This window comes from Pelobates fuscus, chromosome 5, assembly GCF_036172605.1.
Source record: "Pelobates fuscus isolate aPelFus1 chromosome 5, aPelFus1.pri, whole genome shotgun sequence".
In the NCBI taxonomy this organism is placed as follows: Eukaryota; Metazoa; Chordata; class Amphibia; order Anura; family Pelobatidae; genus Pelobates; species Pelobates fuscus.
In genome coordinates, this window is record NC_086321.1 from 223,707,482 (window position 1) to 223,732,736 (window position 25,255).

General features: G+C 45.5%; 1 protein-coding gene across 2 annotated transcripts in view; it reads right to left on the bottom strand.

Moving 5' to 3' along the window:
- ENTREP1 (endosomal transmembrane epsin interactor 1) overlaps positions 1 to 24,682 on the bottom strand; it is a 105,088-nt gene extending 80,406 nt beyond the window's left edge. Inside the window, exons 1-2 of one of the 2 annotated variants that reach the window (XM_063455058.1) lie at positions 24,533 to 24,682; positions 23,082 to 23,458 (exon numbers count right to left, since the gene is read on the bottom strand). In XM_063455058.1, the coding sequence (XP_063311128.1) occupies positions 23,082 to 23,458; positions 24,533 to 24,539 (384 nt within the window). In that variant the 5' untranslated portion in view covers positions 24,540 to 24,682. Of the gene's footprint in view, positions 1 to 23,081; positions 23,620 to 24,532 lie in introns of those variants that run through there. The other variant, XM_063455057.1, reaches the window with a different exon arrangement.
- Positions 24,683 to 25,255: the final 573 nt, after the last annotated feature.

Sequence of the window (25,255 nt, forward strand, 5' to 3'; positions counted from 1 at the left end):
TTACAATTGTTACCAATGTTGCAAATGTTAATGCAAGTCTAACGCTCCCCACACACGCGCGCCTCACCCGAACCCACCCAAATATGGCATCAGACGAGCACCTATTAATGAATCTGACAGCATCCATGACCTAGAGACGAGAAACACGTGGGGGAAGCTACGTAATAGAACACCGCTGCATGGTGTGACCTCACCCCAATCCCCACCTGCAATACGCCACAACGCGAGACCCAAAACGGACTACGAAATAGCACTCCCAGACCTGACCCACGACACGGCCCACCCCAAAGCTGCACAAGAACGCCCTGACCCAGCAAAACCTAGCCTCACAAATCCAAACAGATGCACAAACAAAACGATAAACACACAAGACCCGCAAACAGAGGTCCCCCCCAACTCAACCACACCCGCGGACCAGCTGACGAGACGACCAACCAAACTGACCACCCCGAGGCAGCAGAGGGACAGCAATTGCACACTTAATATACCATAGATGACCCACACATGAAATACAACGAGAGACAGAGCGGACGCTCCAAACACACAGCCACTGGAGAGACGGGAGACCACGTACCACGTACCCACCACATACTACAAAACCCACATAAACTAGGCGGACGCCACGGCCGAGCCACCCCAGACACATAGCTCGCCACCCCCACAGGCATAGGACGTAAGACCCCCCCCTCCGGTAAGGGGTCACACAACTCCCGAAGTCGACTCAGACCTACCAACAGGCCGGTCCAACAGTCGCACCACCGGGACACTTGTCCATTAACCAGTATACAACACGTAGCACCTAAGACAGAACAAGACCACACAAACCTAATACAAAAACCCAGACGAGACCACAACCGCACCACACTACACCAACAAACACCCCCCCGCACCTTCCTTCCCCCTCCCTCCCCCCACTGCCCTGCCAAATTGTCTCCCCTGGCCGCCCGGGCGATGTCGACCCCGGGGCCGAACGGATTCACTCGGGAGGAACTGAGCATAGTCTCCTACAACGTGCACGGCTTAAACATTAGAGAGAAACGAACGAGGCTTCTGCGCGACCTAAAACACTACAAGGCATCAATAGCATTCCTCCAGGAAACACACTTCCAAGAAGGCAGAGCACCGGCCCTAAGGGACCGCAATTACCAAACAGGATACTTCAGCAACAACCCAGATAGACGCACACAAGGAGTATGCATCCTCTTCTCCAGGCGAGTCCCTTACTCGGAGAAAGCCACCATCAGATGCAAGCAAGGAAGGTATCTCTTCACAAAAGGCACAATCCTGGACCAAACTTACACGTTTGCCACCGTGTACGCCCCTAACACGAAACAACACCACTACCTACGACAAATACTCAACATCCTGATGAAATTCACAGAAGGCACTCTGATCATCGGCGGAGACCTGAACCTAACACTACATCCGGACCAAGACTCCTCATCCACACACGGCACAACCCCACGCAACAGATACGCTAACACGCTCCGCCTCCTTCATCACCACCAACTAGCGGACTGCTGGCGAGCATTACACCCATCGACCCGCGACTACACCTTCTACTCAATGACCCATTCAACGTACACAAGACTGGACTACTTTCTCATGCCACACCAAAACCTGACCCTGCTCACCACCGCGGAGATCCTACCAATGACCTGGTCGGACCACTGCCCGATCCGCATACGGCTGAAATCACCGCTGTTCCGACCCAGACAGATGTCATGGAGACTGAATGAATCGATCCTCACGGACGAATCCGTAGTGGACAAGATCAGCCACTCCATCCAGGAATACTTTGAGGAAAATGAGACAGACGATGTGACACCTCTGACATGCTGGGAGGCACACAAGACAGTGATACGTGGCCAAATCATCGCGATATGTGCAGCACGCAAGAAGGCAGCGGTGCAGGAGGTCCTCGACCTCAGCCAGGAAATAGTACACCTGGAGGCCAGGCACAAACGCACCCTAGACGCGGAGACGTACAGGGACTTAATATCCAAACGAGACCAACTCACCACACACCTCAACCGCTCGATCCAACGCTCCTACCAGCACTACAAACACATGATACACGAACACGGGGACAAATGCGGGAGACTGTTAGCGAACCTACTGCGACAACGCAAAACCCAACTCTACATCCCAAAAATCAAAGACGCACAACAGCGACTCAGGCACATGCCGGACCAGATTTCCACAGCATTCCAAGCCTACTACCAAGACTTATACCACCTCCGACGGGAGACCCCAGGAGCACCGCGACCCAGTACCATTGATGACATTAGGAGGTACCTAGCTGCAGCAAATGTACCCGAAATAGAAGAGGCCGACCGAGAAACACTGGAGACACCCATAACACCGGAGGAACTGGCACACGCTATCAAGAGAGCGAAAACGGGCAGAGCACCGGGACCAGACGGCCTTCCGCTCCAGTACTACAAGACCTTTACACAGGAAACAGTACCAAAACTCCTCATAGCCCTCAACTCCATCCACGAAGGGGCCATACCAACAACCCAATTTACTTCGGCAAACATTACCCTTCTTCCGAAGGAGGGAAAAGACCCGACACTATGCCCTAGCTACCGCCCGATCTCCGTGCTAAATACGGACCTCAAACTCCTGGCAAGCGTCCTCGCGACCCGACTGGCACCTCTGCTACCCGCTACTATCCACCACGACCAAACGGGGTTCATCCCAAACAGGGAGGTAAGGGACAACACCATTAGAACCCTGAACATTATAGCCCACGCCAGAACGCAACGGACCCCAGTGCTACTCCTGTCCACAGACGCAGAAAAAGCGTTCGACAGGGTAGACTGGGACCTGATGTTCGAAACGCTCCGACACCTCGGCATAGGGGCAAAATACCTCACCTGGGTGACAGCGCTATACACATGCCCCACGGCACGAATCAGGATCAACGGCGCACTATCGGACCCCTTCCAGATACACAACGGCACCAGGCAGTGCTGCCCGCTCTCGCCCCTACTTTTTGCGCTGACACTAGAACCCTTCCTCAACACGATCCGACGCAATGCGGACATACAAGGACTAACAATTGGAAACACACACCATAAAATTCTGGCATACGCCGACGACCTCCTGTTCGTAGTCACGAACCCGATGACCTCCCTACAAGCCATACAGACGGAATTCGAGACATACGGCCACCTCTCGAACCTTCAAATCAACCACTCGAAGTCGGAGATACTGAACCTGACCGTCAACCACACACTCAAACAAACGATCCAGAGGCAACACCCATACCGCTGGTGCGACCAACGTATGAAATACTTAGGAATCTGGCTCACTCCAAACCCGGCGGATCTATACGCACACAACTACCTCCCGATACTGAAAACAGCAACAGAAGAACTACACAAATGGAACTCCTACTATATGTCGTGGCTGGGAAGGGTGAATGCGGTTAAGATGACACTATTACCCAAACTGCTATTCATATTCCAAACAATACCGATACTAGCCCCGCAAACGTTCTTCTTGACGCTAAAGACAGAAGTCCGCAGATTCATTTGGAAGGGCAGATCCCCACGTGTAGCACACTCCCAACTGATCCTACCTAAACTCCGAGGGGGCTTGGCGCTGCCGGATTTTGAGAAATATTACCACGCTGCACACCTTACGAGAATTATCAGCTGGTCGGTGTCTAGCGGCACCAAACCGTGGACCCAATTGGAATCGGACATGACCAAATGCGACCTCCGAACACTACCATGGATCCCTAAAACAGCGTACAGACACAAACACATCACCAATCCCTTTGTGGCGGCGACAATGCAAGTCTGGCACAGACAGGGCACGAAACATTACCTGACAACAGACCCGAGCCCACTCCTCCCTCTGAGGGGCAACCCGGACTTCCCAGCGGGAGAACTCGGCCCGACCCTGGGAGCGATAGGACAGAAACCAATCTTCCGCATGAAAGACGTCCTCCAACGCCCATTCATGATCCGCCCGCTGACTGAACTCTTCCCGGATCGACCACACACATTCATGCACACTCTGGCGAGAGCACAAATAGCACAATACGCCCGATCCATCCCTCAAAAACCATCCCTCCTGAGAGACCCAACATCATTCGAACTCCTTTGCACACAGGACAAGGAACCACCACGAGCTATATCGCAGATTTACTCGGTCCTGATCGCAAGCAGATATTTACTGGCGCCCCCCTGCATCAGAAACTGGGAGGAAGACATAGACGAACCCATGACCGAGGCAGAATGGGACAAATCCATCACCCTGATACAGAAAACACCGGGTTCCGCACGCCTACAGGAAAACTCTTACAAAATATTCACCAGGTGGTACCTAACACCGTCAGCGCTCCACGCGAGAAACCCAGAAATACAAGACACCTGCTGGAGATGCGAAGAGGAGGTGGGCACGTTCACACATATCTGGTGGTCCTGCTCCAGGATCCGTCCTTACTGGGAGACTATCCGTAAAACGATACAGGATGTAACAGACAAACTATTGCCGAGGACCTCGGCCGCCTTCCTCCTACACCGAACCACCATGTCAACACAGACATACGCCAGATCCATCATTCCCAGACTACTTAACGCAGCCAAGGCAACCATCCCCATATACTGGAAGCAGACCACCACACCCCCACTGCGACGATGGGTGGAGGAGGTGGAAGCTACACGGAAATTCGAGGACCTGAAAGCCAATACCCCAACACAAAGGGACCGCTACATAAAACGTTGGTTCCACTGGATACGCCATACTACCTCAGACTCCTTTCAACACCGCCACATAACACAGTAACCGCAGAAAGAGAGGGAGGGAGAAACACAGACCCGAGTGGGGATTCGGAAGGCCGCGGGGCGCGGTGAGCCGGAGCGGCAACGGGAGACAAGACATCCCCCCCCCCTTAACCTCTCCCACCCCTAACACTTCCAACACGGACGAACACAGACTCCAACGCAAAAAGACCACGCTACCGAACAGAGTGAAGACAATTAAACAACACACAAACACGACTACTCGCTACGGCGATCCCCACTGAGACACGGACAAACTAACACATCGAACAACCAACACGACCACACCCGAAACACGCTAAAACAAACACTACACAAAAAGAACACGCACACAAACACACTCACCCAACCCGGAGACCGAATATAAAACCGACGCAGAAAGAGGGGCCAACATGACAAGATACACAAAAGACCCAAGGACACAGTACTACTAGAAAACATAGACTCCGCACCACCCACCAGACCCCAACAAACCCTGCAAACTCTACAGTAGTAAACACGGCGAGAGGCCGAGACGAGCGGGACTACTGCAGGGGAAAACAGGAGAGATAACATACAGGAGATATGTCACACACAACTACACAATACTACACTCTCATATAACGGCCAACTACACACAGCCATAAGTAAAAATCAACCGCAACATCAGCAATCCCAAAAGACGCGACGAATAGACGAAAACACTAGCACACGCAAAGCACACAGGGACTAACTAGACACAACAAATCCACAACAAGCTCCAAAAATGTACCTAGGTGCCCACCAAAAAAAAAAAAAAAAAACAAACAAAAAAAAAAAAACGTGCACATCCAGACATGCACAAATCGCACAGTATGACAGATAATTACAATGCATAAAGAATGCCAATCTCGCCTCTGCGTAGGCAACCAATGGCTTATAACGCTGTATTGAGACTCATGCCTCTGCGCAGGCACCTGCATGCTATAAAGAAAAAAAATGTTTGTTAACCTAGCTTTTGACACGACTACAATGAAAATATTTAAAACAAAAAACTAAAACACACAGCCGTAAAACTAATCTGAGTACATAGGCCAGTTGACAATATGAACCAATCCGTTATGTCACGTTACAGGCTAAGACTAATTCGCTTCTGCGTAAGCGACAAACTGTCTATACCTTTACTTACCAATGCTTATGCCCCTGCGTGGGCAAATATCTGCTTTACAATGACTCAGTTCGATATATGCGTTTATATTGTGACAACAATAAAGATATTCAAAACAAATTATAAAAGTAAAGTTCACTATAATGTTTGCTGTACAGCAGTCACAAATAACTTAAAGAGGGTCCAACTAAAGCCCAAACAGTCTCTTTAAATACATCCATTATGGTAAGGTATGTCTTTTTGCGGATGATACTAAGATATGTAACAGGGTTGATGTTCCAGGAGGGATAAGCCAAATGGCTAATGATTTAGGTAAACTAGAAAAATGGTCAGAGTTGTGGCATCTGACATTTAATGTGGATAAGTGCAAGATAATGCATCTTGGATGTAAAAACACAAGGGCAGAGTACAGAATATTTGATAGAGTCCTAACCTCAACATCTGAGGAAAGGGATTTAGGGGTGATTATTTCTGATGATTTAAAGGTAGGCAGACAATGTAATAGAGCAGCAGGAAATGCTAGCAGAATGCTTGGTTGTATAGGGAGAGGTATTAGCAGTAGAAAGAGGGAAGTGCTCATGCCATTGTACAGAACACTGGTGAGACCTCACTTGGAGTACTGTACACAGTACTGGAGATCGTATCTTCAGAAGGATATTGATACCTTAGAGAGAGTTCAAAGAAGGGCTACTAAACTGGTTCATGGATTGCAGGATAAAACTTACCAGGAAAGGTTAAAGGAACTTAACATGTATAGCTTGGAGGAAAGATGAGACAGGGGGGATGTGATAGAAACATTTAAATACATAAAGGGAATCAACACAGTAAAGGAGGAGACTATATTTAAAGGACACTATAGTCACTCAGACCACTTTAGCTCAATGAAGTGGTCTGGGTGCCAGGTCCCTCAGGTTTTAACCCTTTACATGTAAACAAAGTTTCAGAGAAACTGCTATGTTTACATAGCAGGGTTAATCCAACCTCTAGTGGCTGTCTGCTAGAGGCGCATCTGCGACACTGGATGCGAAAATCGCATCCAATGTGCAGAACTCTTAAGCTGATGTCGGCGGGGGAGGAGAGGTCACCATCCCCGAGGGAGCCCGGCGCTGGATTAAAGTAAGTAACTGCAGGGGTTTTAACCCCTTCAGCACCAAGGGAGGGGGATCCTGGGGGTGGGGACACCCTTAGGGCACTATAGTATCAGGAAAATGGTTTGTTTTCCTGATACTATAGTGATCCTTTAAAAGAAGAAAAACTGCCACAACAAGAGGACATTAAATTAGAGGGTCAAAGGTTTAAAAATAATATCAGGTATTCCTTTACTGAGAGGGTAGTGGATGCAAGGAATAGCCTTCCAGCTGAAGTGGTAGAGGTTAACACAGTAAAGAAGTTTAAGCATGCGTGGGATAGGCATAAGGCTATCCTAACTATAAGATAAGGCCAGTGACTAATGAAAGTATTTAAAAAATTGGGCAGAAAGGTTCTTATCTGCCGTCACATTCTATGTGTCTATGTTTCATTAGCAGTCTTTATTTTATTTATTTTTTATTTACATGCTTTAGGTTTGCAGTGCAGAGTTACGTATACAAACTGGTAATGACATTGTGCAAGATTAGTGACAGCAATAAAAGGCACAGATATGTAAAATCGAATATCAAGAAAGGCTGCACTGATTTTTTTGTTTGTTTTTTTTCCAAAGACATGGTAAATCAAACAAATGTCTGTCTAGTGATGAACCAACAAAGATAGAAGTAAGCTGGGTCAAATGACAACATAGAATATCAGACGATGAAGTGCTTACCAGAGAACACACCTAACGATTTTTAGTTAGGTTGAGTGGCAAGTACTAAACAAAATAAATAAAAATAATATATTCCCGACTAGATAAACAAGAAAAACCATTACATTTGCAGATGGTACAACATTAGACTCGAAGTCAAAATATGTACCATTATTTAAACGTATAGTAGACATGGAGAAACAATAACGGAGGTAATTAAATCAAGAGTGAGCAGCACACACTGACAACATAATGTGAATGGAGAGCCATGTAATAAAGTAAACTGCAGGTGTATACAGAAAATTAGGTCAAATAATAAAAAACAACAAAAATGCCCCTAACACTACGTTCGAGGCCTGGGTAAGTAGCTGTAGTGACCAGATTTAAGGGCCAGGTGCACGGCGGCTTGGGGACCACAGGAAACAGGAAGAAAAATTGAAGTCTTCATAGGTCTTGTCAATTGTGCCTCTCCGCAAACTTAACATTGTGTCAGGGTTCATAAGGGCCCAGCTTGCAGCCATCTTAGAAGGTCACACAGTGTTGCGGTCACCGGCCCGCCGAGCCTCACGGTCGTGCCCGACCGGCACGACCGCTCCGACTACACGAGCTTACCTACTCGTTGGCGAGCCGGGAACCGCGCACGTAGTTCTTCCGGGCATCGCGCCCAGATCCAAGATGGCGCCGACCGCGTGGTCGCGTCTATTGCTAGCCCCGCCCCCGAGAATTATACCAACGTGTGCGTGACGTCACGACGTCAACGCACACGCACGTTTTGGGGTCAGAGGTCGCCCTCTGACCAATCATAGCCTAGAGAGGGGTATTTAAACCCCTAGCTTTCCCCATTACTTTGCCATGTTGTGGTTTCAGTTTCCTGGTTTCCTGAAAGTGCTGATTCTGTGTTTCTGATTTCCTGGTATCCTGATCCTTGGCGTTTCCCTGGTTATTCTGATCTCTGGTTTCCCTGACTTGGCTTGTTTTATCGGTATTGAGTATTTTCTGGCTTCCTTGACCTCGGCTTTCCCTTTGACCATTCTCTGTCTCTAGCGTATTAGTCCGGCCATTCTAAGGTCCGGTTTACGCTCTATCCTATTATTTTCCTTTTCTTACTTATGTATATGTTTACATAGTTTCTGCGTGCTGGACCACATTAATAGTCGTGACATTACGACATGGCCATGGATCCTGCAGAACTATGCAAGCATATGATCGCATGTGAGAGTAGGGTGGAGGATATGGACCACAGGTTAGACCAATTTGCCCAGGCATTTCAGACCTTGCTCCAGAGGACTGCCTATTTAGAGGTTCCTCCGGTACCACCTGTGGTTCCGCCACCTGTAGTGGTTCCCGTACCACATAAACCACCGTCCATAACCTTGTCACCGCCCCCTCGCTATGGAGGTGATTCCAAGGAATTCAGAGGTTTTTTAAACCAAATTGAATACCACTTTGAGGCCTCCCCAGGTTCATTCCCAACAGATAGATCGAAAATTGGCTATCTGATGAACCAATTAACAGGAAAGGCCTTAACCTGGGCTAACCCCTTATGGGAAAGTGGTGACGCAGTAGCCCGTGATTACAATACTTTTCTTACGGCCTTTAAGGCTACGTTTGAACCTAAAGGCAGGGAGAAGAACGCTGCCAAAGCCCTTATGAGAATCAAGCAAGGCAGTCGTTCTGTAGCCGATTATGCAATAGAGTTCAGGACATTAGCATCTGAGGTTGATTGGACCAATAGTGGTCTGGTGGCTGCTTTCTCTGAGGGTCTAGCTGAGAGTATACAAGATGAGACTGCAGCTAGAGACCTTCCGGTTAATCTTAACGAGTTTATTGCATACATGATAGACATTGATAACCGGCTCAGAGAGAGAGAGAAAAACAAACAACGTAACAGACGTTCTAATTTGTCCATAGCCCCTCGTTTCTCTAACCCAGTGGTGAGTAGCCAAACTCCTCTTCCGGAACCTGAACCCATGCAATTGGGTAGCGCTAAACTCACTGAGGCAGAGAGACAACACAGACGTAACGAGGGGTTATGTATGTATTGTGGCAAGAAGGGACATCTAAGATCGTCATGCCCGGTTCGGCCGGAAAACTTGCACACCTAAGGCACGTACGGGGACCGACCTTAGGTGTGATGTATATGTCCCCTAAATTGACTAAGAACCGTTTCCTTGTCAAAGTAACCTTATCTTTCAAGAACACTACTGTTCAGTGTGAGGCTATGATTGACTCTGGGGCAGCGGAGAATTTCCTAGACAAAGAATTCTCTGCAAAACATCTCATGCCCTTAAGACATAAAGAGAAACCTATAGCAGTCGAGGCCATTGATGGAAGACCTCTTACCCAGCCTTTCATCACACACGAAACTCTGCCAATCACTATTTCAGTGGGTATTCTCCATTCTGAAGAAATGACCTTTCAAATTATATCTTCACCTACAGTGCCGATAATACTCGGTTTTCCTTGGCTCCTGAAACACAATCCACGTTTGGATTGGATTGAAGGAGAGATTGTGAGTTGGGGTGAGAGATGCAAAGGTGTTTGCTTTAAGCAAATCCCACAACCTATTTGCACCATCAATGTTCCTGTTACACCTCCCTTGACCACACAAATTCCACAGCAATATATGGATTTGAAAGAGGTATTTAACAAGGTCCAGTCAGAAGGGTTACCTCCTCATAGACCTTATGACTGTACTATAAACTTATTACCAGGGACTATGCCTCCCAAGGGAGGAATCTATGCCTTGTCCCCCCAGGAAAATCTTTGTTTGGAGGAATATATCAAGGATGCTCTCAGAAAGGGTCATATCCGTAGGTCCTCCTCACCAGCCGGGGCTGGATTCTTCTTTGTCTCTAAAAAAGAAGGAGACCTACGCCCTTGTATTGATTATAGGGGTTTGAATAGGATTACCATTAAAAACGCCTACCCTATTCCCCTTATATCAGAGCTATTTGACAGATTGAAGGGAGCTCGAGTCTTTACCAAGCTCGATCTCCGAAGTGCATACAATCTAGTCAGGATTAAGGACGGTCACGAATGGAAGACCGCATTTAACACCAGAATGGGACATTACGAATACCTGGTTATGCCGTTTGGATTATGTAACGCTCCAGCGGTATTCCAGGATTTTATTAACGATGTCCTAAGACAGTACCTTCACATGTTCGTTCTAGTGTATTTGGACGACATTCTCATCTATTCCCCAGATCTAGAGACACATCACGATCATGTGAGAATTGTACTGAAAACCCTGTTACAAAACGGTCTTTACTGTAAACTGGAAAAATGCCAGTTTGACCAAACGGAGATACAATTCCTTGGATACGTTATATCTCCGTCTGGTTTCCAGATGGATCCTCGCAAACTGGAGGCAGTCTTACAGTGGCCATTACCCAAGGGCCTTAAAGCTACTCAACGCTTTATAGGTTTTGCAAATTACTACCGCAAATTCATAAGGGGATTTTCCTCCGTGATTTCCCCTATAACCAATTTAACAAAAAAAGGAGCAAATTGTATATCTTGGCCCAAAGAGGCAAGAGAGGCATTTGAACAATTAAAATTTTTATTTTCCTCAGCACCTGTCCTGACCCATCCTGATCCATCCAAACCATTTATCCTCGAGGTGGATGCATCAGAAACAGGAGTTGGAGCCATTCTGTCTCAAAGAGAAAGTCCTGATACGCCTTTACATCCCTGTGGATTTTACTCTCGCAAACTCACACCTGCAGAGAGGAATTACGACATAGGGAATAGGGAACTTTTGGCCATTGTACTTGCCCTTAAGGAATGGAGGCATCTCTTGGAAGGTTCCAAAGAGCCACTTTTGATCTTTACTGATCATAAGAATTTGGCTTATATTGGGGACGCTAAGAGACTGTCCTCTCGTCAGGCTAGGTGGTCATTGTTCCTCTCCCGATTCAATTTCGTAATTACGTACAGGCCTGGTACTAAAAACACCAAGGCAGATGCACTTTCTCGGCAGTTTGAGACAGATGAAGTACCAGAACAGGTGATATATCCTATTGTACCTCCTGAATGCCTCATTGCCACTACTGTTTCCGAAGTGTCTTCTCCACTCTTCTGTGCCATAATAGCAGATCAAACTCAGGCACCTGTGGGAAAACCTCCGGACAAACTGTATGTGTCACCTCAGTTTCGAAAGAAGGTACTAGATTTGTTCCATGACAACCTCACAGCGGGCCATCCTGGAGTCCATAAAACTCTCTCAGCCGTCTCCAGGAGATTTTGGTGGCCTGCCCTTAGAAACGATATCAAAGATTATGTTGGGGCATGTCAAATATGTGCCGTTTCTAAAGTTCCTCCTAGGTCACCTCCTGGACTGTAACAACCACTGCCCATACCTAGTGCTCCATGGACCCACTTAGCCATGGATTTCATTGTGGATCTACCCAGTTCTAACGGGTTTAATACAGTTCTTATGGTTATTGATAGATTCACGAAGATGGCACATTTCGTCCCACTTAAAAAATTACCATCTGCCCAAGATCTAGTTCAAATATTCTTGAGAGAGATCTTTCGGTTGCACGGTGTACCCAAAAACATAGTATCTGACAGAGGTACCCAGTTTGTTTCTAGGTTTTGGCGTTCCTTTTGCAAACAATTGGGCGTCGAACTCTCCTTTTAGTCAGCATATCACCCTCAAACTAATGGAGCAGCAGAGAGGGCGAATCAGTCTTTAGAAGCTTATTTACGTTGCTTTATAAATGCCAATCAATCTAACTGGTATGAGCTCTTACCCATGGCTGAGTTCGCCAGAAACAATGCCACTCATGAATCTTCTAATCACAGTCCATTCTTTGTTAATCAGGGTTATCACCCCACTGTTTTACCTTCTGCATTCTCAGACACAGATATCCCCGCTTTGAACACCCGTTTAGAATCGATTCATGATACCTGGGATTCCGTCCATTCAGCTCTGCAAAAAGCCTCATTCCGAGCAAAGGTCCAAGCTGACAAGAAACGGGGCGCTAATCCTGTCTATCTTCCAGGTGACAGGGTGTGGCTCTCCACAAGACATATCAAGCTTAAGGTCCCATCCATGAAATTTGCCCCTCGGTACATTGGTCCCTTTCGAGTTACCCAACGTATTAATCCAGTGACCTATTCTTTGGCACTACCGGCTCATATGAGAATAGCGAATACTTTCCATGTGTCTCTGCTCAAGCCCCTTACTTGCAATCGCTACACCAGGGTATCCACTCCTCCTCCGCCCTTGGTAGTGGGTGATCAAGAAGAATACGAAGTCCATTCTATCATGGACTCCAAATTATCCAGAGGTGTCTTGTCCTATCTCGTTGACTGGAAGGGTTATGGTCCCGAGGAACGTTGTTGGGTTCCTGCTGACCGGGTCCATGCGCCCCGTCTTATCCGGTCATTTCACAACCGCTTTCCTCTTAAGCCGGGTCCTTCCCGCCCGGTGCGCGGTCTTCGAGTGGGGGGTACTGTTGCGGTCACCGGCCCGCCGAGCCTCACGGTCGTGCCCGACCGGCACGACCGCTCCGACTACACGAGCTTACCTACTCGTTGGCGAGCCGGGAACCGCGCACGTAGTTCTTCCGGGCATCGCGCCCAGATCCAAGATGGCGCCGACCGCGTGGTCGCGTCTATTGCTAGCCCCGCCCCCGAGAATTATACCAACGTGTGCGTGACGTCACGACGTCAACGCACATGCACGTTTTGGGGTCAGAGGTCGCCCTCTGACCAATCATAGCCTAGAGAGGGGTATTTAAACCCCTAGCTTTCCCCATTACTTTGCCATGTCGTGGTTTCAGTTTCCTGGTTTCCTGAAAGTGCTGATTCTGTGTTTCTGATTTCCTGGTATCCTGATCCTTGGCGTTTCCCTGGTTATTCTGATCTCTGGTTTCCCTGACTTGGCTTGTTTTATCGGTATTGAGTATTTTCTGGCTTCCTTGACCTCGGCTTTCCCTTTGACCATTCTCTGTCTCTAGCGTATTAGTCCGGCCATTCTAAGGTCCGGTTTACGCTCTATCCTATTATTTTCCTTTTCTTACTTATGTATATGTTTACATAGTTTCTGCGTGCTGGACCACATTAATAGTCGTGACACACAGGCCCTCTCAGTAGGTTCCACCGATGAACAGCCTCACAGTGACTTCTAACTCCCCCAGTGAGGATCAGGATAAACCTCACCAGTCCAAAGGGGGGAAATGGGACCAGTCATACGATATCAAGGTGCCCCAGGGATTACACACTCCAGAGCTATTATACTCCAGTTGCATGTCAGATCCATTGCACTGGTAGTCACAGCAGTAACATGCTGCAGTTGTCCATCTCACGGTAGACAGATTAGTATGTTTATTATCGATTTTATACCAGAACTTGTGGGAGCCGCTCTGACATGCGGCCAGCCAGCATGGTGTCCCAGCCCCATCCCTCCATTACCAGTCTGAAAGGAACACTATAGTCACCAGCAATACTACAGCCTAATGTGTTTGTTCTGGTGTCTATAGCATGTCCCTGCAGGCATTTTAATGCAAACGCTGCCTTTTCAGGCATGCGCAATAGCCTTGCAATGCTTTCTAATGGGACAGCATTGGATTGGATGAGATCATCAAGAGATGATCTCAGCCAAGGAGGCGGAGTGTTGGCAGGGCCAGCTGCAAGGACTTACGTGCGGCACTGGAAAAAAGTGAGTAAACCACCTTTTCACTTTGGACATGGGAGGGCCGGATGCCTACATGTTGTTTTCCCACCTATAGTGTCAGAAATACATGCTTTGCTTAATTTGTCTCTTAAATTAGATATTGGCATGACTAACCATTATATGTTTGGTTTATTATATCCTTGTTCATAAATGTGCATTATAGATTTTGACCTTAACCTATGGTCTGCGGTAGATTCGTGTGTTTGATCTCACGGACACTGTGGGGAAATACATTATGTTGTACTTCTGCGCTCTTGTGGCACACTGTGTTGTCTATATGATCGAGCACAGAACCACGCTAATTTGGTCCTTATGCCGATCTGTCTTTGGGAGGTGGCCTAGTTTGCGTTCCAGTGACGTCACATGCGGTTCACACACCCGGAAGTGAACCGCGTTCGGACAGCAGTGGGGATATCTATTATGTATTTATTTTTTGTTTTATTTATTTATCCTGTTATCCTCTCTCCTCTCTTTGGGCACTTATAGGTACCGTAAGCTATTCATTTAAACATTTGATTATAATGATGATCTCGTATGCTGCAATGGGATGTTTATGTATATACATTCCAGACTATTCCTAACAATTGTACAATTGTATAGTTTATTTATTTAGTGATTGATGTATTACTGTTTGTTAAATTTGATATAATGAATATACTAGGAGATTTGATACTTGTTTGTTTTGCAATATTATTTTTTGTATCAATTAACAACTCATGTTAATTAGTTAATTGAATTATGAACGGATTTCCTGTTTGTCACTTTTTGCTATACAAGCACATTTTCACCATGTGGTGTCAGCTTGAAAAAGACCTTTACGGTCGAAACGTTGCGTTGCATTTTGTTGCAATAAAACTGCCTGCGGCTTGAATTCGGAGTGCCTGTGATTCTTTCTTCTTTGTACATTATTCTGGGATTGCTGGCCCTGATCCAGAGCACCCGTGGCCGGTGGGAATGAGTGCGGTTCCCACTATCTACTTTGCTTGGGTATAGGGCACTAACAATTTTGCTGGAAAGTTGGTTATTGGGGGAGCTGCTGAATTGCAAGGCTATATAACTGATATTAGAAACAGGCCTACCAGGAAGACACTTCTACAATCTGGAACTATAAACATCCTACAAATCTACACTATCTTTACACCCTACTAGGGCAACAGTCTTGTCTTGATATGACTGATTTGCTCATATGCAATAACTTGTTCAAGTTAACACACTTTGATAATATACAAGTTGGCACTGTATTAAGATCTGTGGAAGGGAACTGTGCTCACAAAAAGATACAGTAGTCAATGGAAGAAATTTCAGCACCAAGTATTGCAGTTAGCAGGCTTATCTCCCATGTTACAAATTAGTGTAGGACCTAGTGATAATGAGGTACTGTGGCGTAGTGATGGGCTTAACGCGATATGGCCATAAGGTGGAACTAAATTCCCATATGTGTTTGCTAAAATAGGTGATTTTTTAAAATTCTTTATTTTTGTTGTGCACAAGAATAACAATAAACTTTGGTGCGCCACATCAGCGACATCAAATTTGAGTAGTAAACATTTTGTACAAGTTGTGGTAAGTCGTAAGCTGGCACATTTTTGGGATATAAAGAGTTGAATTGCAACAGTATTCTCGATTAGCTCAAGCAGAGGATTAATAATCATATTTTTATATAAACAGTTTGTGTTTAGTGAAGCATTAATTATAAAAGTAAAGCATACATGTTAATAGGCCTATCTATGCCTGCCGTTAAGCCAATGACAGTGATAGCAAGTCGTGCATATGAAGCAAAAATACACAGTTTCGAAGCACCCCGTTAGCAATCCACGAAGTGAGTGTCATGAGGTCATGTGGGACATCGAATGAAGCTTGTATAATTGTATGGTAATAGGGGTAAGGGTAAAAGTAAAAGTGAACAGGAGTTAAGCAGTCTTGGCTCGATTCTCGAGAATAGTCAGGTTTGGGTTGGGTGAGGTATTGTCAAGAGTATGTGGTTGATGCATAGCAGAAGCAAGCGTGGCGCCAAGATGTTGTCTATGTGTGATGATGTACTGCATTGCTATGGGTTAGATGGGAGGCCGATACTACTTTTAAGGTAAACATATGTTTCAGATGCTAAACCTGCTGTATGTGGGCATTCCTTTCCCCTAAGTGTTTGGCGTGTGTCGAGCTAAGGGTGAAGTCTAGCCATTCATTTATTCCGGTGAGTGACTATTGGGTTTGTGAGGCTGTGTAGGCTTTATACAGTAATTGGGCGATCAGTATGTCAATGCGCCACCGTGCACCTGCAGTCGGGACAGTAAATGGGAGCACATTATATAGGCACAGGAGTGAGCAACAGTTTCGCAAACAGTAGGAACTATGTACATCATACAGTGTCCCGATATTGGGGCCGACAGGGTTGTAGTCCGCTTCAGGATCGAACACAATCCCAGTGTAGCTCGGTGGCTGAGGTAATGGTGGCAAATTGGGTCGTCGCGATCACCCACAGAAATCCATCCCCTGTGTGAGAGTCTGTGGCTGGTTGACTGGAATGAGTTGTGATCTCTTAAATAGGTGATTTTAAGCAGCCTTGTAAAATGTAAAACTATATTTTTTGTGTGTGTACGGTTCTCTTAATCTGTACTTTGTATATATTTTGGTATTTACAGCAGCGTCATTGGGGAGAAATCCATGTTCCCGTCACAATATAAAATGTCACACATGTCTAAACTTGAAAAATATGCCCAAACAAATCCACACGGTATCTCAGAAAGATAGAGCAGTGGAAGCAACGGTTACTATATAATCGCCACCTATCTTAAAAGTCACACCAAACACCTTGAACACTTCTGCTGTTAGAAGTGGTTATTGTGGTATGAATCTGATTGTGCAAAGTTGCTGCAATCTTCAGGTAAGTGTATACATCAATATGTACTCGTGCTGGACATCTGTCTTGCACTTTATTTATAGAACACAGGTTCACTTTAAGGCAGAATCTTGCCCTGGGCCCAATTAATATTATAGACAGCCCTGATTATATATTGTAGAACTTTCACTGCCTTGCATGTTCCCTGAAGTGATGAGCAGTGGTGGCACTGCCAATTTAGCAGAGCCAGAGCATGCAGCTACTTAGGAATTTCAAGGACTAAGAATTCCCTAACTGGCATCATGCCTATTTGTAGCTTATTCACGTATGACCCTCAATGGACCTGGAACCATTATCTAGAAAGGATGTGTATCTTACCATAAACAGGTAGTTCAGTACAGTGCAGGGCCTCTGACAGGACACAAGAGAGGCAGCACAGAAGCCAGTAAAAAGAATTCAATAGAGAACCACAATAGAAACAGAGAGGACAAGCACATGGTAAAATGGGGAGCAACAGAGGTGGTAAAAGGTCCATAAAAGGAGCATAGGTAAAGCAAGTATAAATGAGCCACAAGAGGAACATAATATACAGAGAAATGCCAACAAGGGAAAGGGTGCACAAAAGTGGACGGGGATGAGGAAGTGGTACACATGAGGCTGAGTCTACAAAATGGTAGTTTAGTTGTAAGCATTTTGCCGACATTATTTGCTTAGAACCCCCCAAAAAGACAACAGCAGCCCAAATTAATTATTTCTTATGTAATCTAGCTTAAGAAGGGTTCATTTTCAGTTGCCAAAGCCATTTACCCAAAATCCATCGAAATGGTGGAGCTCGGATACGGAGATTCAGCACAAGGAAGAAAATACAGATCTCCCATTGTATACACTTTAAGCCAGGTTTAAGCTCACACCTGGTAAAGCAAACATCTACAACCACAGGGTGATTATTTTTAATACACAAGATCCAGCGCACTCTCCTATCTACTAAACAGCAACTTCAATGTTGACAGATTTTATTAGTTTGTAAAAGTTTTTTTTAAAAACACCTAATCTAGGCAAAAAATTTTTTTTTCCCAAGTAAGTGGTTAATCTCATAAGAGCAGACATTAGACTGTGAGAGTAGGACCTGCCAAAGATGGGGTACATTGACGTTGTGGCAGGCTTATGCAATGTATGATCATATAATGTAACTAAATCCCCATTTTTTTGCCTAGATTAGGTGTTTTTAAAAAAAAACTTTTACAAACTAATAAAATCTGTCAACATTGAAGTTGCTGTTTAGTAGATAGGAGAGTGCGCTGGATCTTGTGTATTTATTGTATAATATGGCCCCCAGCAGCACCCCATTTAAGCATGTTTAGGTGAGTGCAACCATCCCCCCATGTTTCCTATATATATTTGGGAGTCTAGCCAACTCCTTGGTTCTGCACCCCTCCCTGTTACAGGTGCCTCATCTCAGGTCCCTATTTAGCCTTGTACTGCAGAGAGCCTCAGATGGATTTTTTTTCCCAAGTAAGTGGTTAATCTCATAAGAGCAGACATTAGACTGTGAGAGTAGGACCTGCCAAAGATGGGGTACATTGACGTTGTGGCAGGCTTATGCAATGTATGATCATATAATGTAACTAAATCCCCATTTTTTTGCCTAGATTAGGTGTTTTTAAAAAAAACTTTTACAAACTAATAAAATCTGTCAACATTGAAGTTGCTGTTTAGTAGATAGGAGAGTGCGCTGGATCTTGTGTATTTATTGTATAATATGGCCCCCAGCAGCACCCCATTTAAGCATGTTTAGGTGAGTGCAACCATCCCCCCATGTTTCCTATATATATTTGGGAGTCTAGCCAACTCCTTGGTTCTGCACCCCTCCCTGTTACAGGTGCCTCATCTCAGGTCCCTATTTAGCCTTGTACTGCAGAGAGCCTCAGATGGAATTTTTTTTTTTTCCCAAGTAAGTGGTTAATCTCATAAGAGCAGACATTAGACTGTGAGAGTAGGACCTGCCAAAGATGGGGTACATTGACGTTGTGGCAGGCTTATGCAATGTATGATCATATAATGTAACTAAATCCCCATTTTTTTGCCTAGATTAGGTGTTTTTAAAAAAAACTTTTACAAACTAATAAAATCTGTCAACATTGAAGTTGCTGTTTAGTAGATAGGAGAGTGCGCTGGATCTTGTGTATTTATTGTATAATATGGCCCCCAGCAGCACCCCATTTAAGCATGTTTAGGTGAGTGCAACCATCCCCCCATGTTTCCTATATATATTTGGGAGTCTAGCCAACTCCTTGGTTCTGCACCCCTCCCTGTTACAGGTGCCTCATCTCAGGTCCCTATTTAGCCTTGTACTGCAGAGAGCCTCAGATGGAATTTTTTTTTTCCCAAGTAAGTGGTTAATCTCATAAGAGCAGACATTAGACTGTGAGAGTAGGACCTGCCAAAGATGGGGTACATTGACGTTGTGGCAGGCTTATGCAATGTATGATCATATAATGTAACTAAATCCCCATTTTTTTGCCTAGATTAGGTGTTTTTAAAAAAAAACTTTTACAAACTAATAAAATCTGTCAACATTGAAGTTGCTGTTTAGTAGATAGGAGAGTGCGCTGGATCTTGTGTATTTATTGTATAATATGGCCCCCAGCAGCACCCCATTTAAGCATGTTTAGGTGAGTGCAACCATCCCCCCATGTTTCCTATATATATTTGGGAGTCTAGCCAACTCCTTGGTTCTGCACCCCTCCCTGTTACAGGTGCCTCATCTCAGGTCCCTATTTAGCCTTGTACTGCAGAGAGCCTCAGATGGAATTTTTTTTTTTCCCAAGTAAGTGGTTAATCTCATAAGAGCAGACATTAGACTGTGAGAGTAGGACCTGCCAAAGATGGGGTACATTGACGTTGTGGCAGGCTTATGCAATGTATGATCATATAATGTAACTAAATCCCCATTTTTTTGCCTAGATTAGGTGTTTTTAAAAAAAACTTTTACAAACTAATAAAATCTGTCAACATTGAAGTTGCTGTTTAGTAGATAGGAGAGTGCGCTGGATCTTGTGTATTTATTGTATAATATGGCCCCCAGCAGCACCCCATTTAAGCATGTTTAGGTGAGTGCAACCATCCCCCCATGATTATTTTTAATGCCTCATAGAAAGCATTTAAAAGATATGTGCAAGCCAATATGAAAAATGCAAAGTTATGCACTTTGGCGTAAAAAAATGCACAAGCAACGTATACCCTTAATGGAAGCTAATTAGGGATAACAACACACGAAAAGGACTTGGGAATTGTTATAGACAACAAACTATGCAACAATGTGCAATGTCAATCAGCAGTGGCTAAGGCCAGTAAGGTATTGTCATGCATGAAAAAGGGCGTTCATTCTCGGGATGAGAATATCATTTTGCCTCTGTATAAATCACTGGTAAGACCACATATTGAATATGCTGTGCAATTTTGGGCACCTGTTCTAAAGAATGATATTATGGCACTAGAAAAAGTGCAGAGGCAGGGTACAAAATTAATAAAAGGAATGGAATATATCAGCTATGAAGAAAGGTTAAAAAATGTAAACCTCTCCAGTTTAGTAAAACGAAGACTGAGAGGGGATATGATAACATTATACAAATGTATTCAGGGCCAATACAAACCATTGTGTGGAAATCTATTCACAAACCGGACTTTACATAGGATATGAGGTTATGCGTTTAGACTGGAAGAAAGAAGATTTTGTCTAAGGCAAAGAAAAGGGTTTTTTGTTTGTTTTGTTTTTTTACTGTAAGAAATTCTCTGCCTGAAGAAGTGGTTTTATCAGAGTCCATACAGTTGTTCAAACAGCTACTAGATGCATACTTGAAAAAAACAGAATATTCAAGGATATCATTTTTCAATGTAGGGTAATAACTGCTTGATCCAGGGATAAATCTGACTGCTATTCTGGGGTCAAGAAGGAATTTTTTCCCTAGGTTGTTGCAAAATTGGAAGTGCTTTAAACTGGGTTGTTTTGCCTTCTTTTGGATCAACATCAAAAAACAAATATGAGGAAGGCTGAACTTGATCGACGCAAGTCTCTTTTCAGCTATGTAACTATGTAATATAGTTAGGGAAAAGAAAAAAAAATTCCCATGAATTCTCCACATTTTTTCTTCCTATTGTTGCAAGGTTTCGCAATGAGTTCTCACTAAACCAGTAAGTAATTCAGCTAATTGTCGTTCAATAAAAATAAAAAAAGTATATATATATAATATTGTTTTCCTTATCTTTAGATATCTGTACAACTCACATTTGTAGCACTGAAAGGGCTCAAATCTCACAGCAACCAGACCTGTGTACACTAGATCCTTCTCACAGAGCAGCATTGGTACACAGTGCATGCACAGCAATTGTTGTGATCCACCAGTAATGCCTCTCATAGAGATCAATCCTTCTCTAGAAGAACTCACATCCACTTTGAAGTACAATTCAAAACAGGCAAGGCAGAAAAACCTCCCTGAGGTGTTACTAGGGGGCTTTTTGAAAGTGAAACTATATATTAAGGCAGAAGGGACATGCAGTTAACCCCTAAAACACTTTAGCCAGAAGATGTGCTTTGTGTGACTGGAGTGTCCCTTTAATTTCCTCATACTGCTTAGTTTGTGTATCATGTAAGCAGTGCTTTATGGACACAGCAAGGAATTCTAGGAGTTGTGGTTCTACTGTCAGCTTTTTACCACAGAACACAGACAGTTGAACTATGATTCCCAGAATTGAAAGCTATGACCATTATCCACACACAGCAGTATGTATGGAGCAAAACTGGAAACCCTAAATATTGGGAGTAAGCTATAGAAAGGATGGAAGTATGGTTCACAACTAATCCTTGTATTCACTAAAGACCAGAATGTAGACAATTATAATCTGAATGTCACAATGTATGCTAAAATAGCCAAGCTGTGACCATAGCCAACCAAAAGATTTTTTTCTCCATCGATTTTAGCCAGATTTTTGACATTTGAGTTTCAAATTAAATTAATAAAGCATTCACTTAAAAACTACATGTTAATCAACAATAGGAATAAAATACAAAATTAACACTGCATTTCTAACTGCAACCCAACGCGCAAACATAATATAATTATGTATTTACTACATTACTATTTCAACACACACTTTGTTTTTCAGTTCACCACAGTTTATGGTTTAGTGCAACGGTTCTAAGAATGTTTTTGGTTAGTTTTGTTTTTTTTAAATGGGGACTCAAGTTAAGTATATGGTCTTACCTTGGCAACCCATTCTTTACTTTTAAAATATAGTTTTAATGACTTATTCTTGTGTATAAAAACATATGGATCACCTTCATTGCCCACTTTCCAGTGTCAAATGGTTCTCCATTGCATTGGGTATTGCATAGTAACCAATTTGTGATGTGTCTGTAGCAACCCTTGAAAAAAGAATGGGGACCCAGTATTGGTCTGAAACGTTTAGAGTAATGAGGGCAACATTACATCCAGGTAGGCTTAATCTCAGTGTGACTGATTTTACCAAGATAATTATTCATGTTTCTTACACACAAGTGATTGTCACTGATTTGTGTGTGTGGCTTATATTCGAAATTACAAAACCAGATCAGTTACTTCCCTATTCTGACAGATTCCATATTATTGTTACATTGTCCGATTAGTTACACTGTGCAGGCTCTACCACTGCTAACATTCGATGTTCACAGCCAGCATCTCCTGGAGGCATCATACCAGTTTTACAGTGAACTTCTGTCCTTACAGCACTGTTCTGCTGGCTGAACATGATGGGAGTTGTAGAGAGGGAGCCTGGCAGAGGTGCATGTAGCAGGTGTGCTGATGTTGGTTACTCACCGAAGATCCAGCCCAGAAGGGACACGAGCTCCTGATCTGAGGGGACTTGCTGAGTGACAGCGCCCCGAAGCTGAGAGCCACCGTACAGCAGCCCAGGATAAGCTGCAACAAGCCCAGGGAAAGCAAGGGTCTTCCGGGCATCATCATCATCGCGCCGGACCCAGCTCGGCGTCTGGAGGAGAGGGGAGGCGGAGGAGGGGGACACAGTCCGAGGGAGGCTGCACATCTAGGGGGCTGCAGACCCGCGCGGCTCCTGCGAGTTCTATGCTGAGATGGATCCCCTCCTGGGGAAGAGGCGGATGCTGCATTGGCCATGGAGGATGACAACCCGGCCATGGGACAGCAAGAGCCAGGCAGCAGCACAGGCAGAGACATCACTGACAAGGGGGGGGGAGCAATGCAATGAGGAGAAGAAATCTGATCACACAGACACAGAACAGCCAAGTAGCTCTTTCCCTTGGTCTGGCCCACCCAGCACATGGGAGTTTAGTGCTTTGTATTAAACCATATTCACCTCTCTCCCTGACCCCAGGTCTCTGCTGCTGCTATTGGCCGCACTAGCCCTGCTCTCTGACTCCTGGGCACACTAACCCTACCCTCCATATACTGGCACACTAACTCTGGCTCCTGAGCACACTATCCCTGCCCTTTGGCTCCTGGGCACTCCCCCCCTGCCCTCTGGCTCCTGGGCACTCCCCCCCTGCCCTCTGGCTCCTGGGCACTCTCCCCCTGCCCTCTGGCTCCTGGGCACTCTCCCCCTGCCCTCTGGCTCCTGGGCACTCTCCCTCTGCCCTCTGGCTCCTGGGCACTCTCCCCCTACCCTCTGGCTCCTGGGCACTCTCCCCCTACTACCCTCTGGCTCCTGGGCACTCTCCCTCTACCCTCTGGCTCCTGGGCACTCTCCCTCTACCCTCTGGCTCCTGGGCACTCTCCCTCTACCCTCTGGCTCCTGGGCACTCTCCCCCTACCTTCTGGCTCCTGAGCACACTATCCCTGACCTCTGGCTCCTGGGTACACTCCCCCTGCCCTCTGGCTCCTGGGCACACTATCCCTGACCTCTGGCTCCTGGGCACACTCCCCCTGGCTCCTGGGCACACTATCCCTGCCCTCTGGCTCCTGGGCACTCTCCCCCTACCTTCTGGCTCCTGAGCACACCCCCCCCTGGCTCCTGGGCACTCTCCCCCTACCTTCTGGCTCCTGAGCACACCCCCCCTGGCTCCTGAGCACACCCCCCCCTGGCTCCTGGGCACTCTCCCCCTACCTTCTGGCTCCTGAGCACACCCCCCCTGGCTCCTGAGCACACCCCCCCCTGGCTCCTGGGCACTCTCCCCCTACCTTCTGGCTCCTGAGCACACTCCCCCTGGCTCCTGGGCACACTATCCCTACCCTCTGGCTCCGGGGCACACTCGACTCTCCCTGCCCTCTGAACCTTTACTTCTTTAAGTGTTTACCTTCCATGGGGGTTTTGTCTCATTTTTTTCTTTCCCCTTTCTATCCCCACCCCCTTCTGCCGTCCAGTGTTGTTTCCAAAGGGTTATCCGAGCTGGAAGTTTTAAATAACTCCAATGGTTTGTAGGAGGGAGCAGCAGGCACAGGCTGAGCAGCATTTCACTTTCACATTTTTGGCAGTGGGACAAAGTGGGCGGAGGATTGGAGGACAGCAGTTCCACTGCACAGGTTTATAATCCTTATTAAACGAACCTTGTCAATTCGTGCTTATTTATGATCTGTTACCGAAAATACTTTGATTTAGGATTTCCCAAATGTTCCTGGAAGTAATGATGTAATAACATAAAGATCTCCCCATAGTTATTTATTCACCATATACTACAGGACAATGTTCTTCACACTTGTGCTCAGAACCTCCATTTGTCTGTAATTGCATGAGATCCCTGCTTTGACACAGGTGGGGGGGGGGGGGGGGGGGGGGGGAATCAGATAAATGTGTGCACCTGTAGGGATAGCCCCAAATTCAGGATTGTGGATGTGATGTGACCCATGAACATTCCGGGGACTACAGCATCTTCATCTGAATTAAGTTTTTATTGACCTGATACTCATCGCCATCCATTTAGACACTCCCAGTACTTTGCTTCTTTTTTGATACTTTTGCTATTATCCACTGTGTACACTAGATCCCACCATGAACACCTCTCTACGTAGACAAAGTAAGT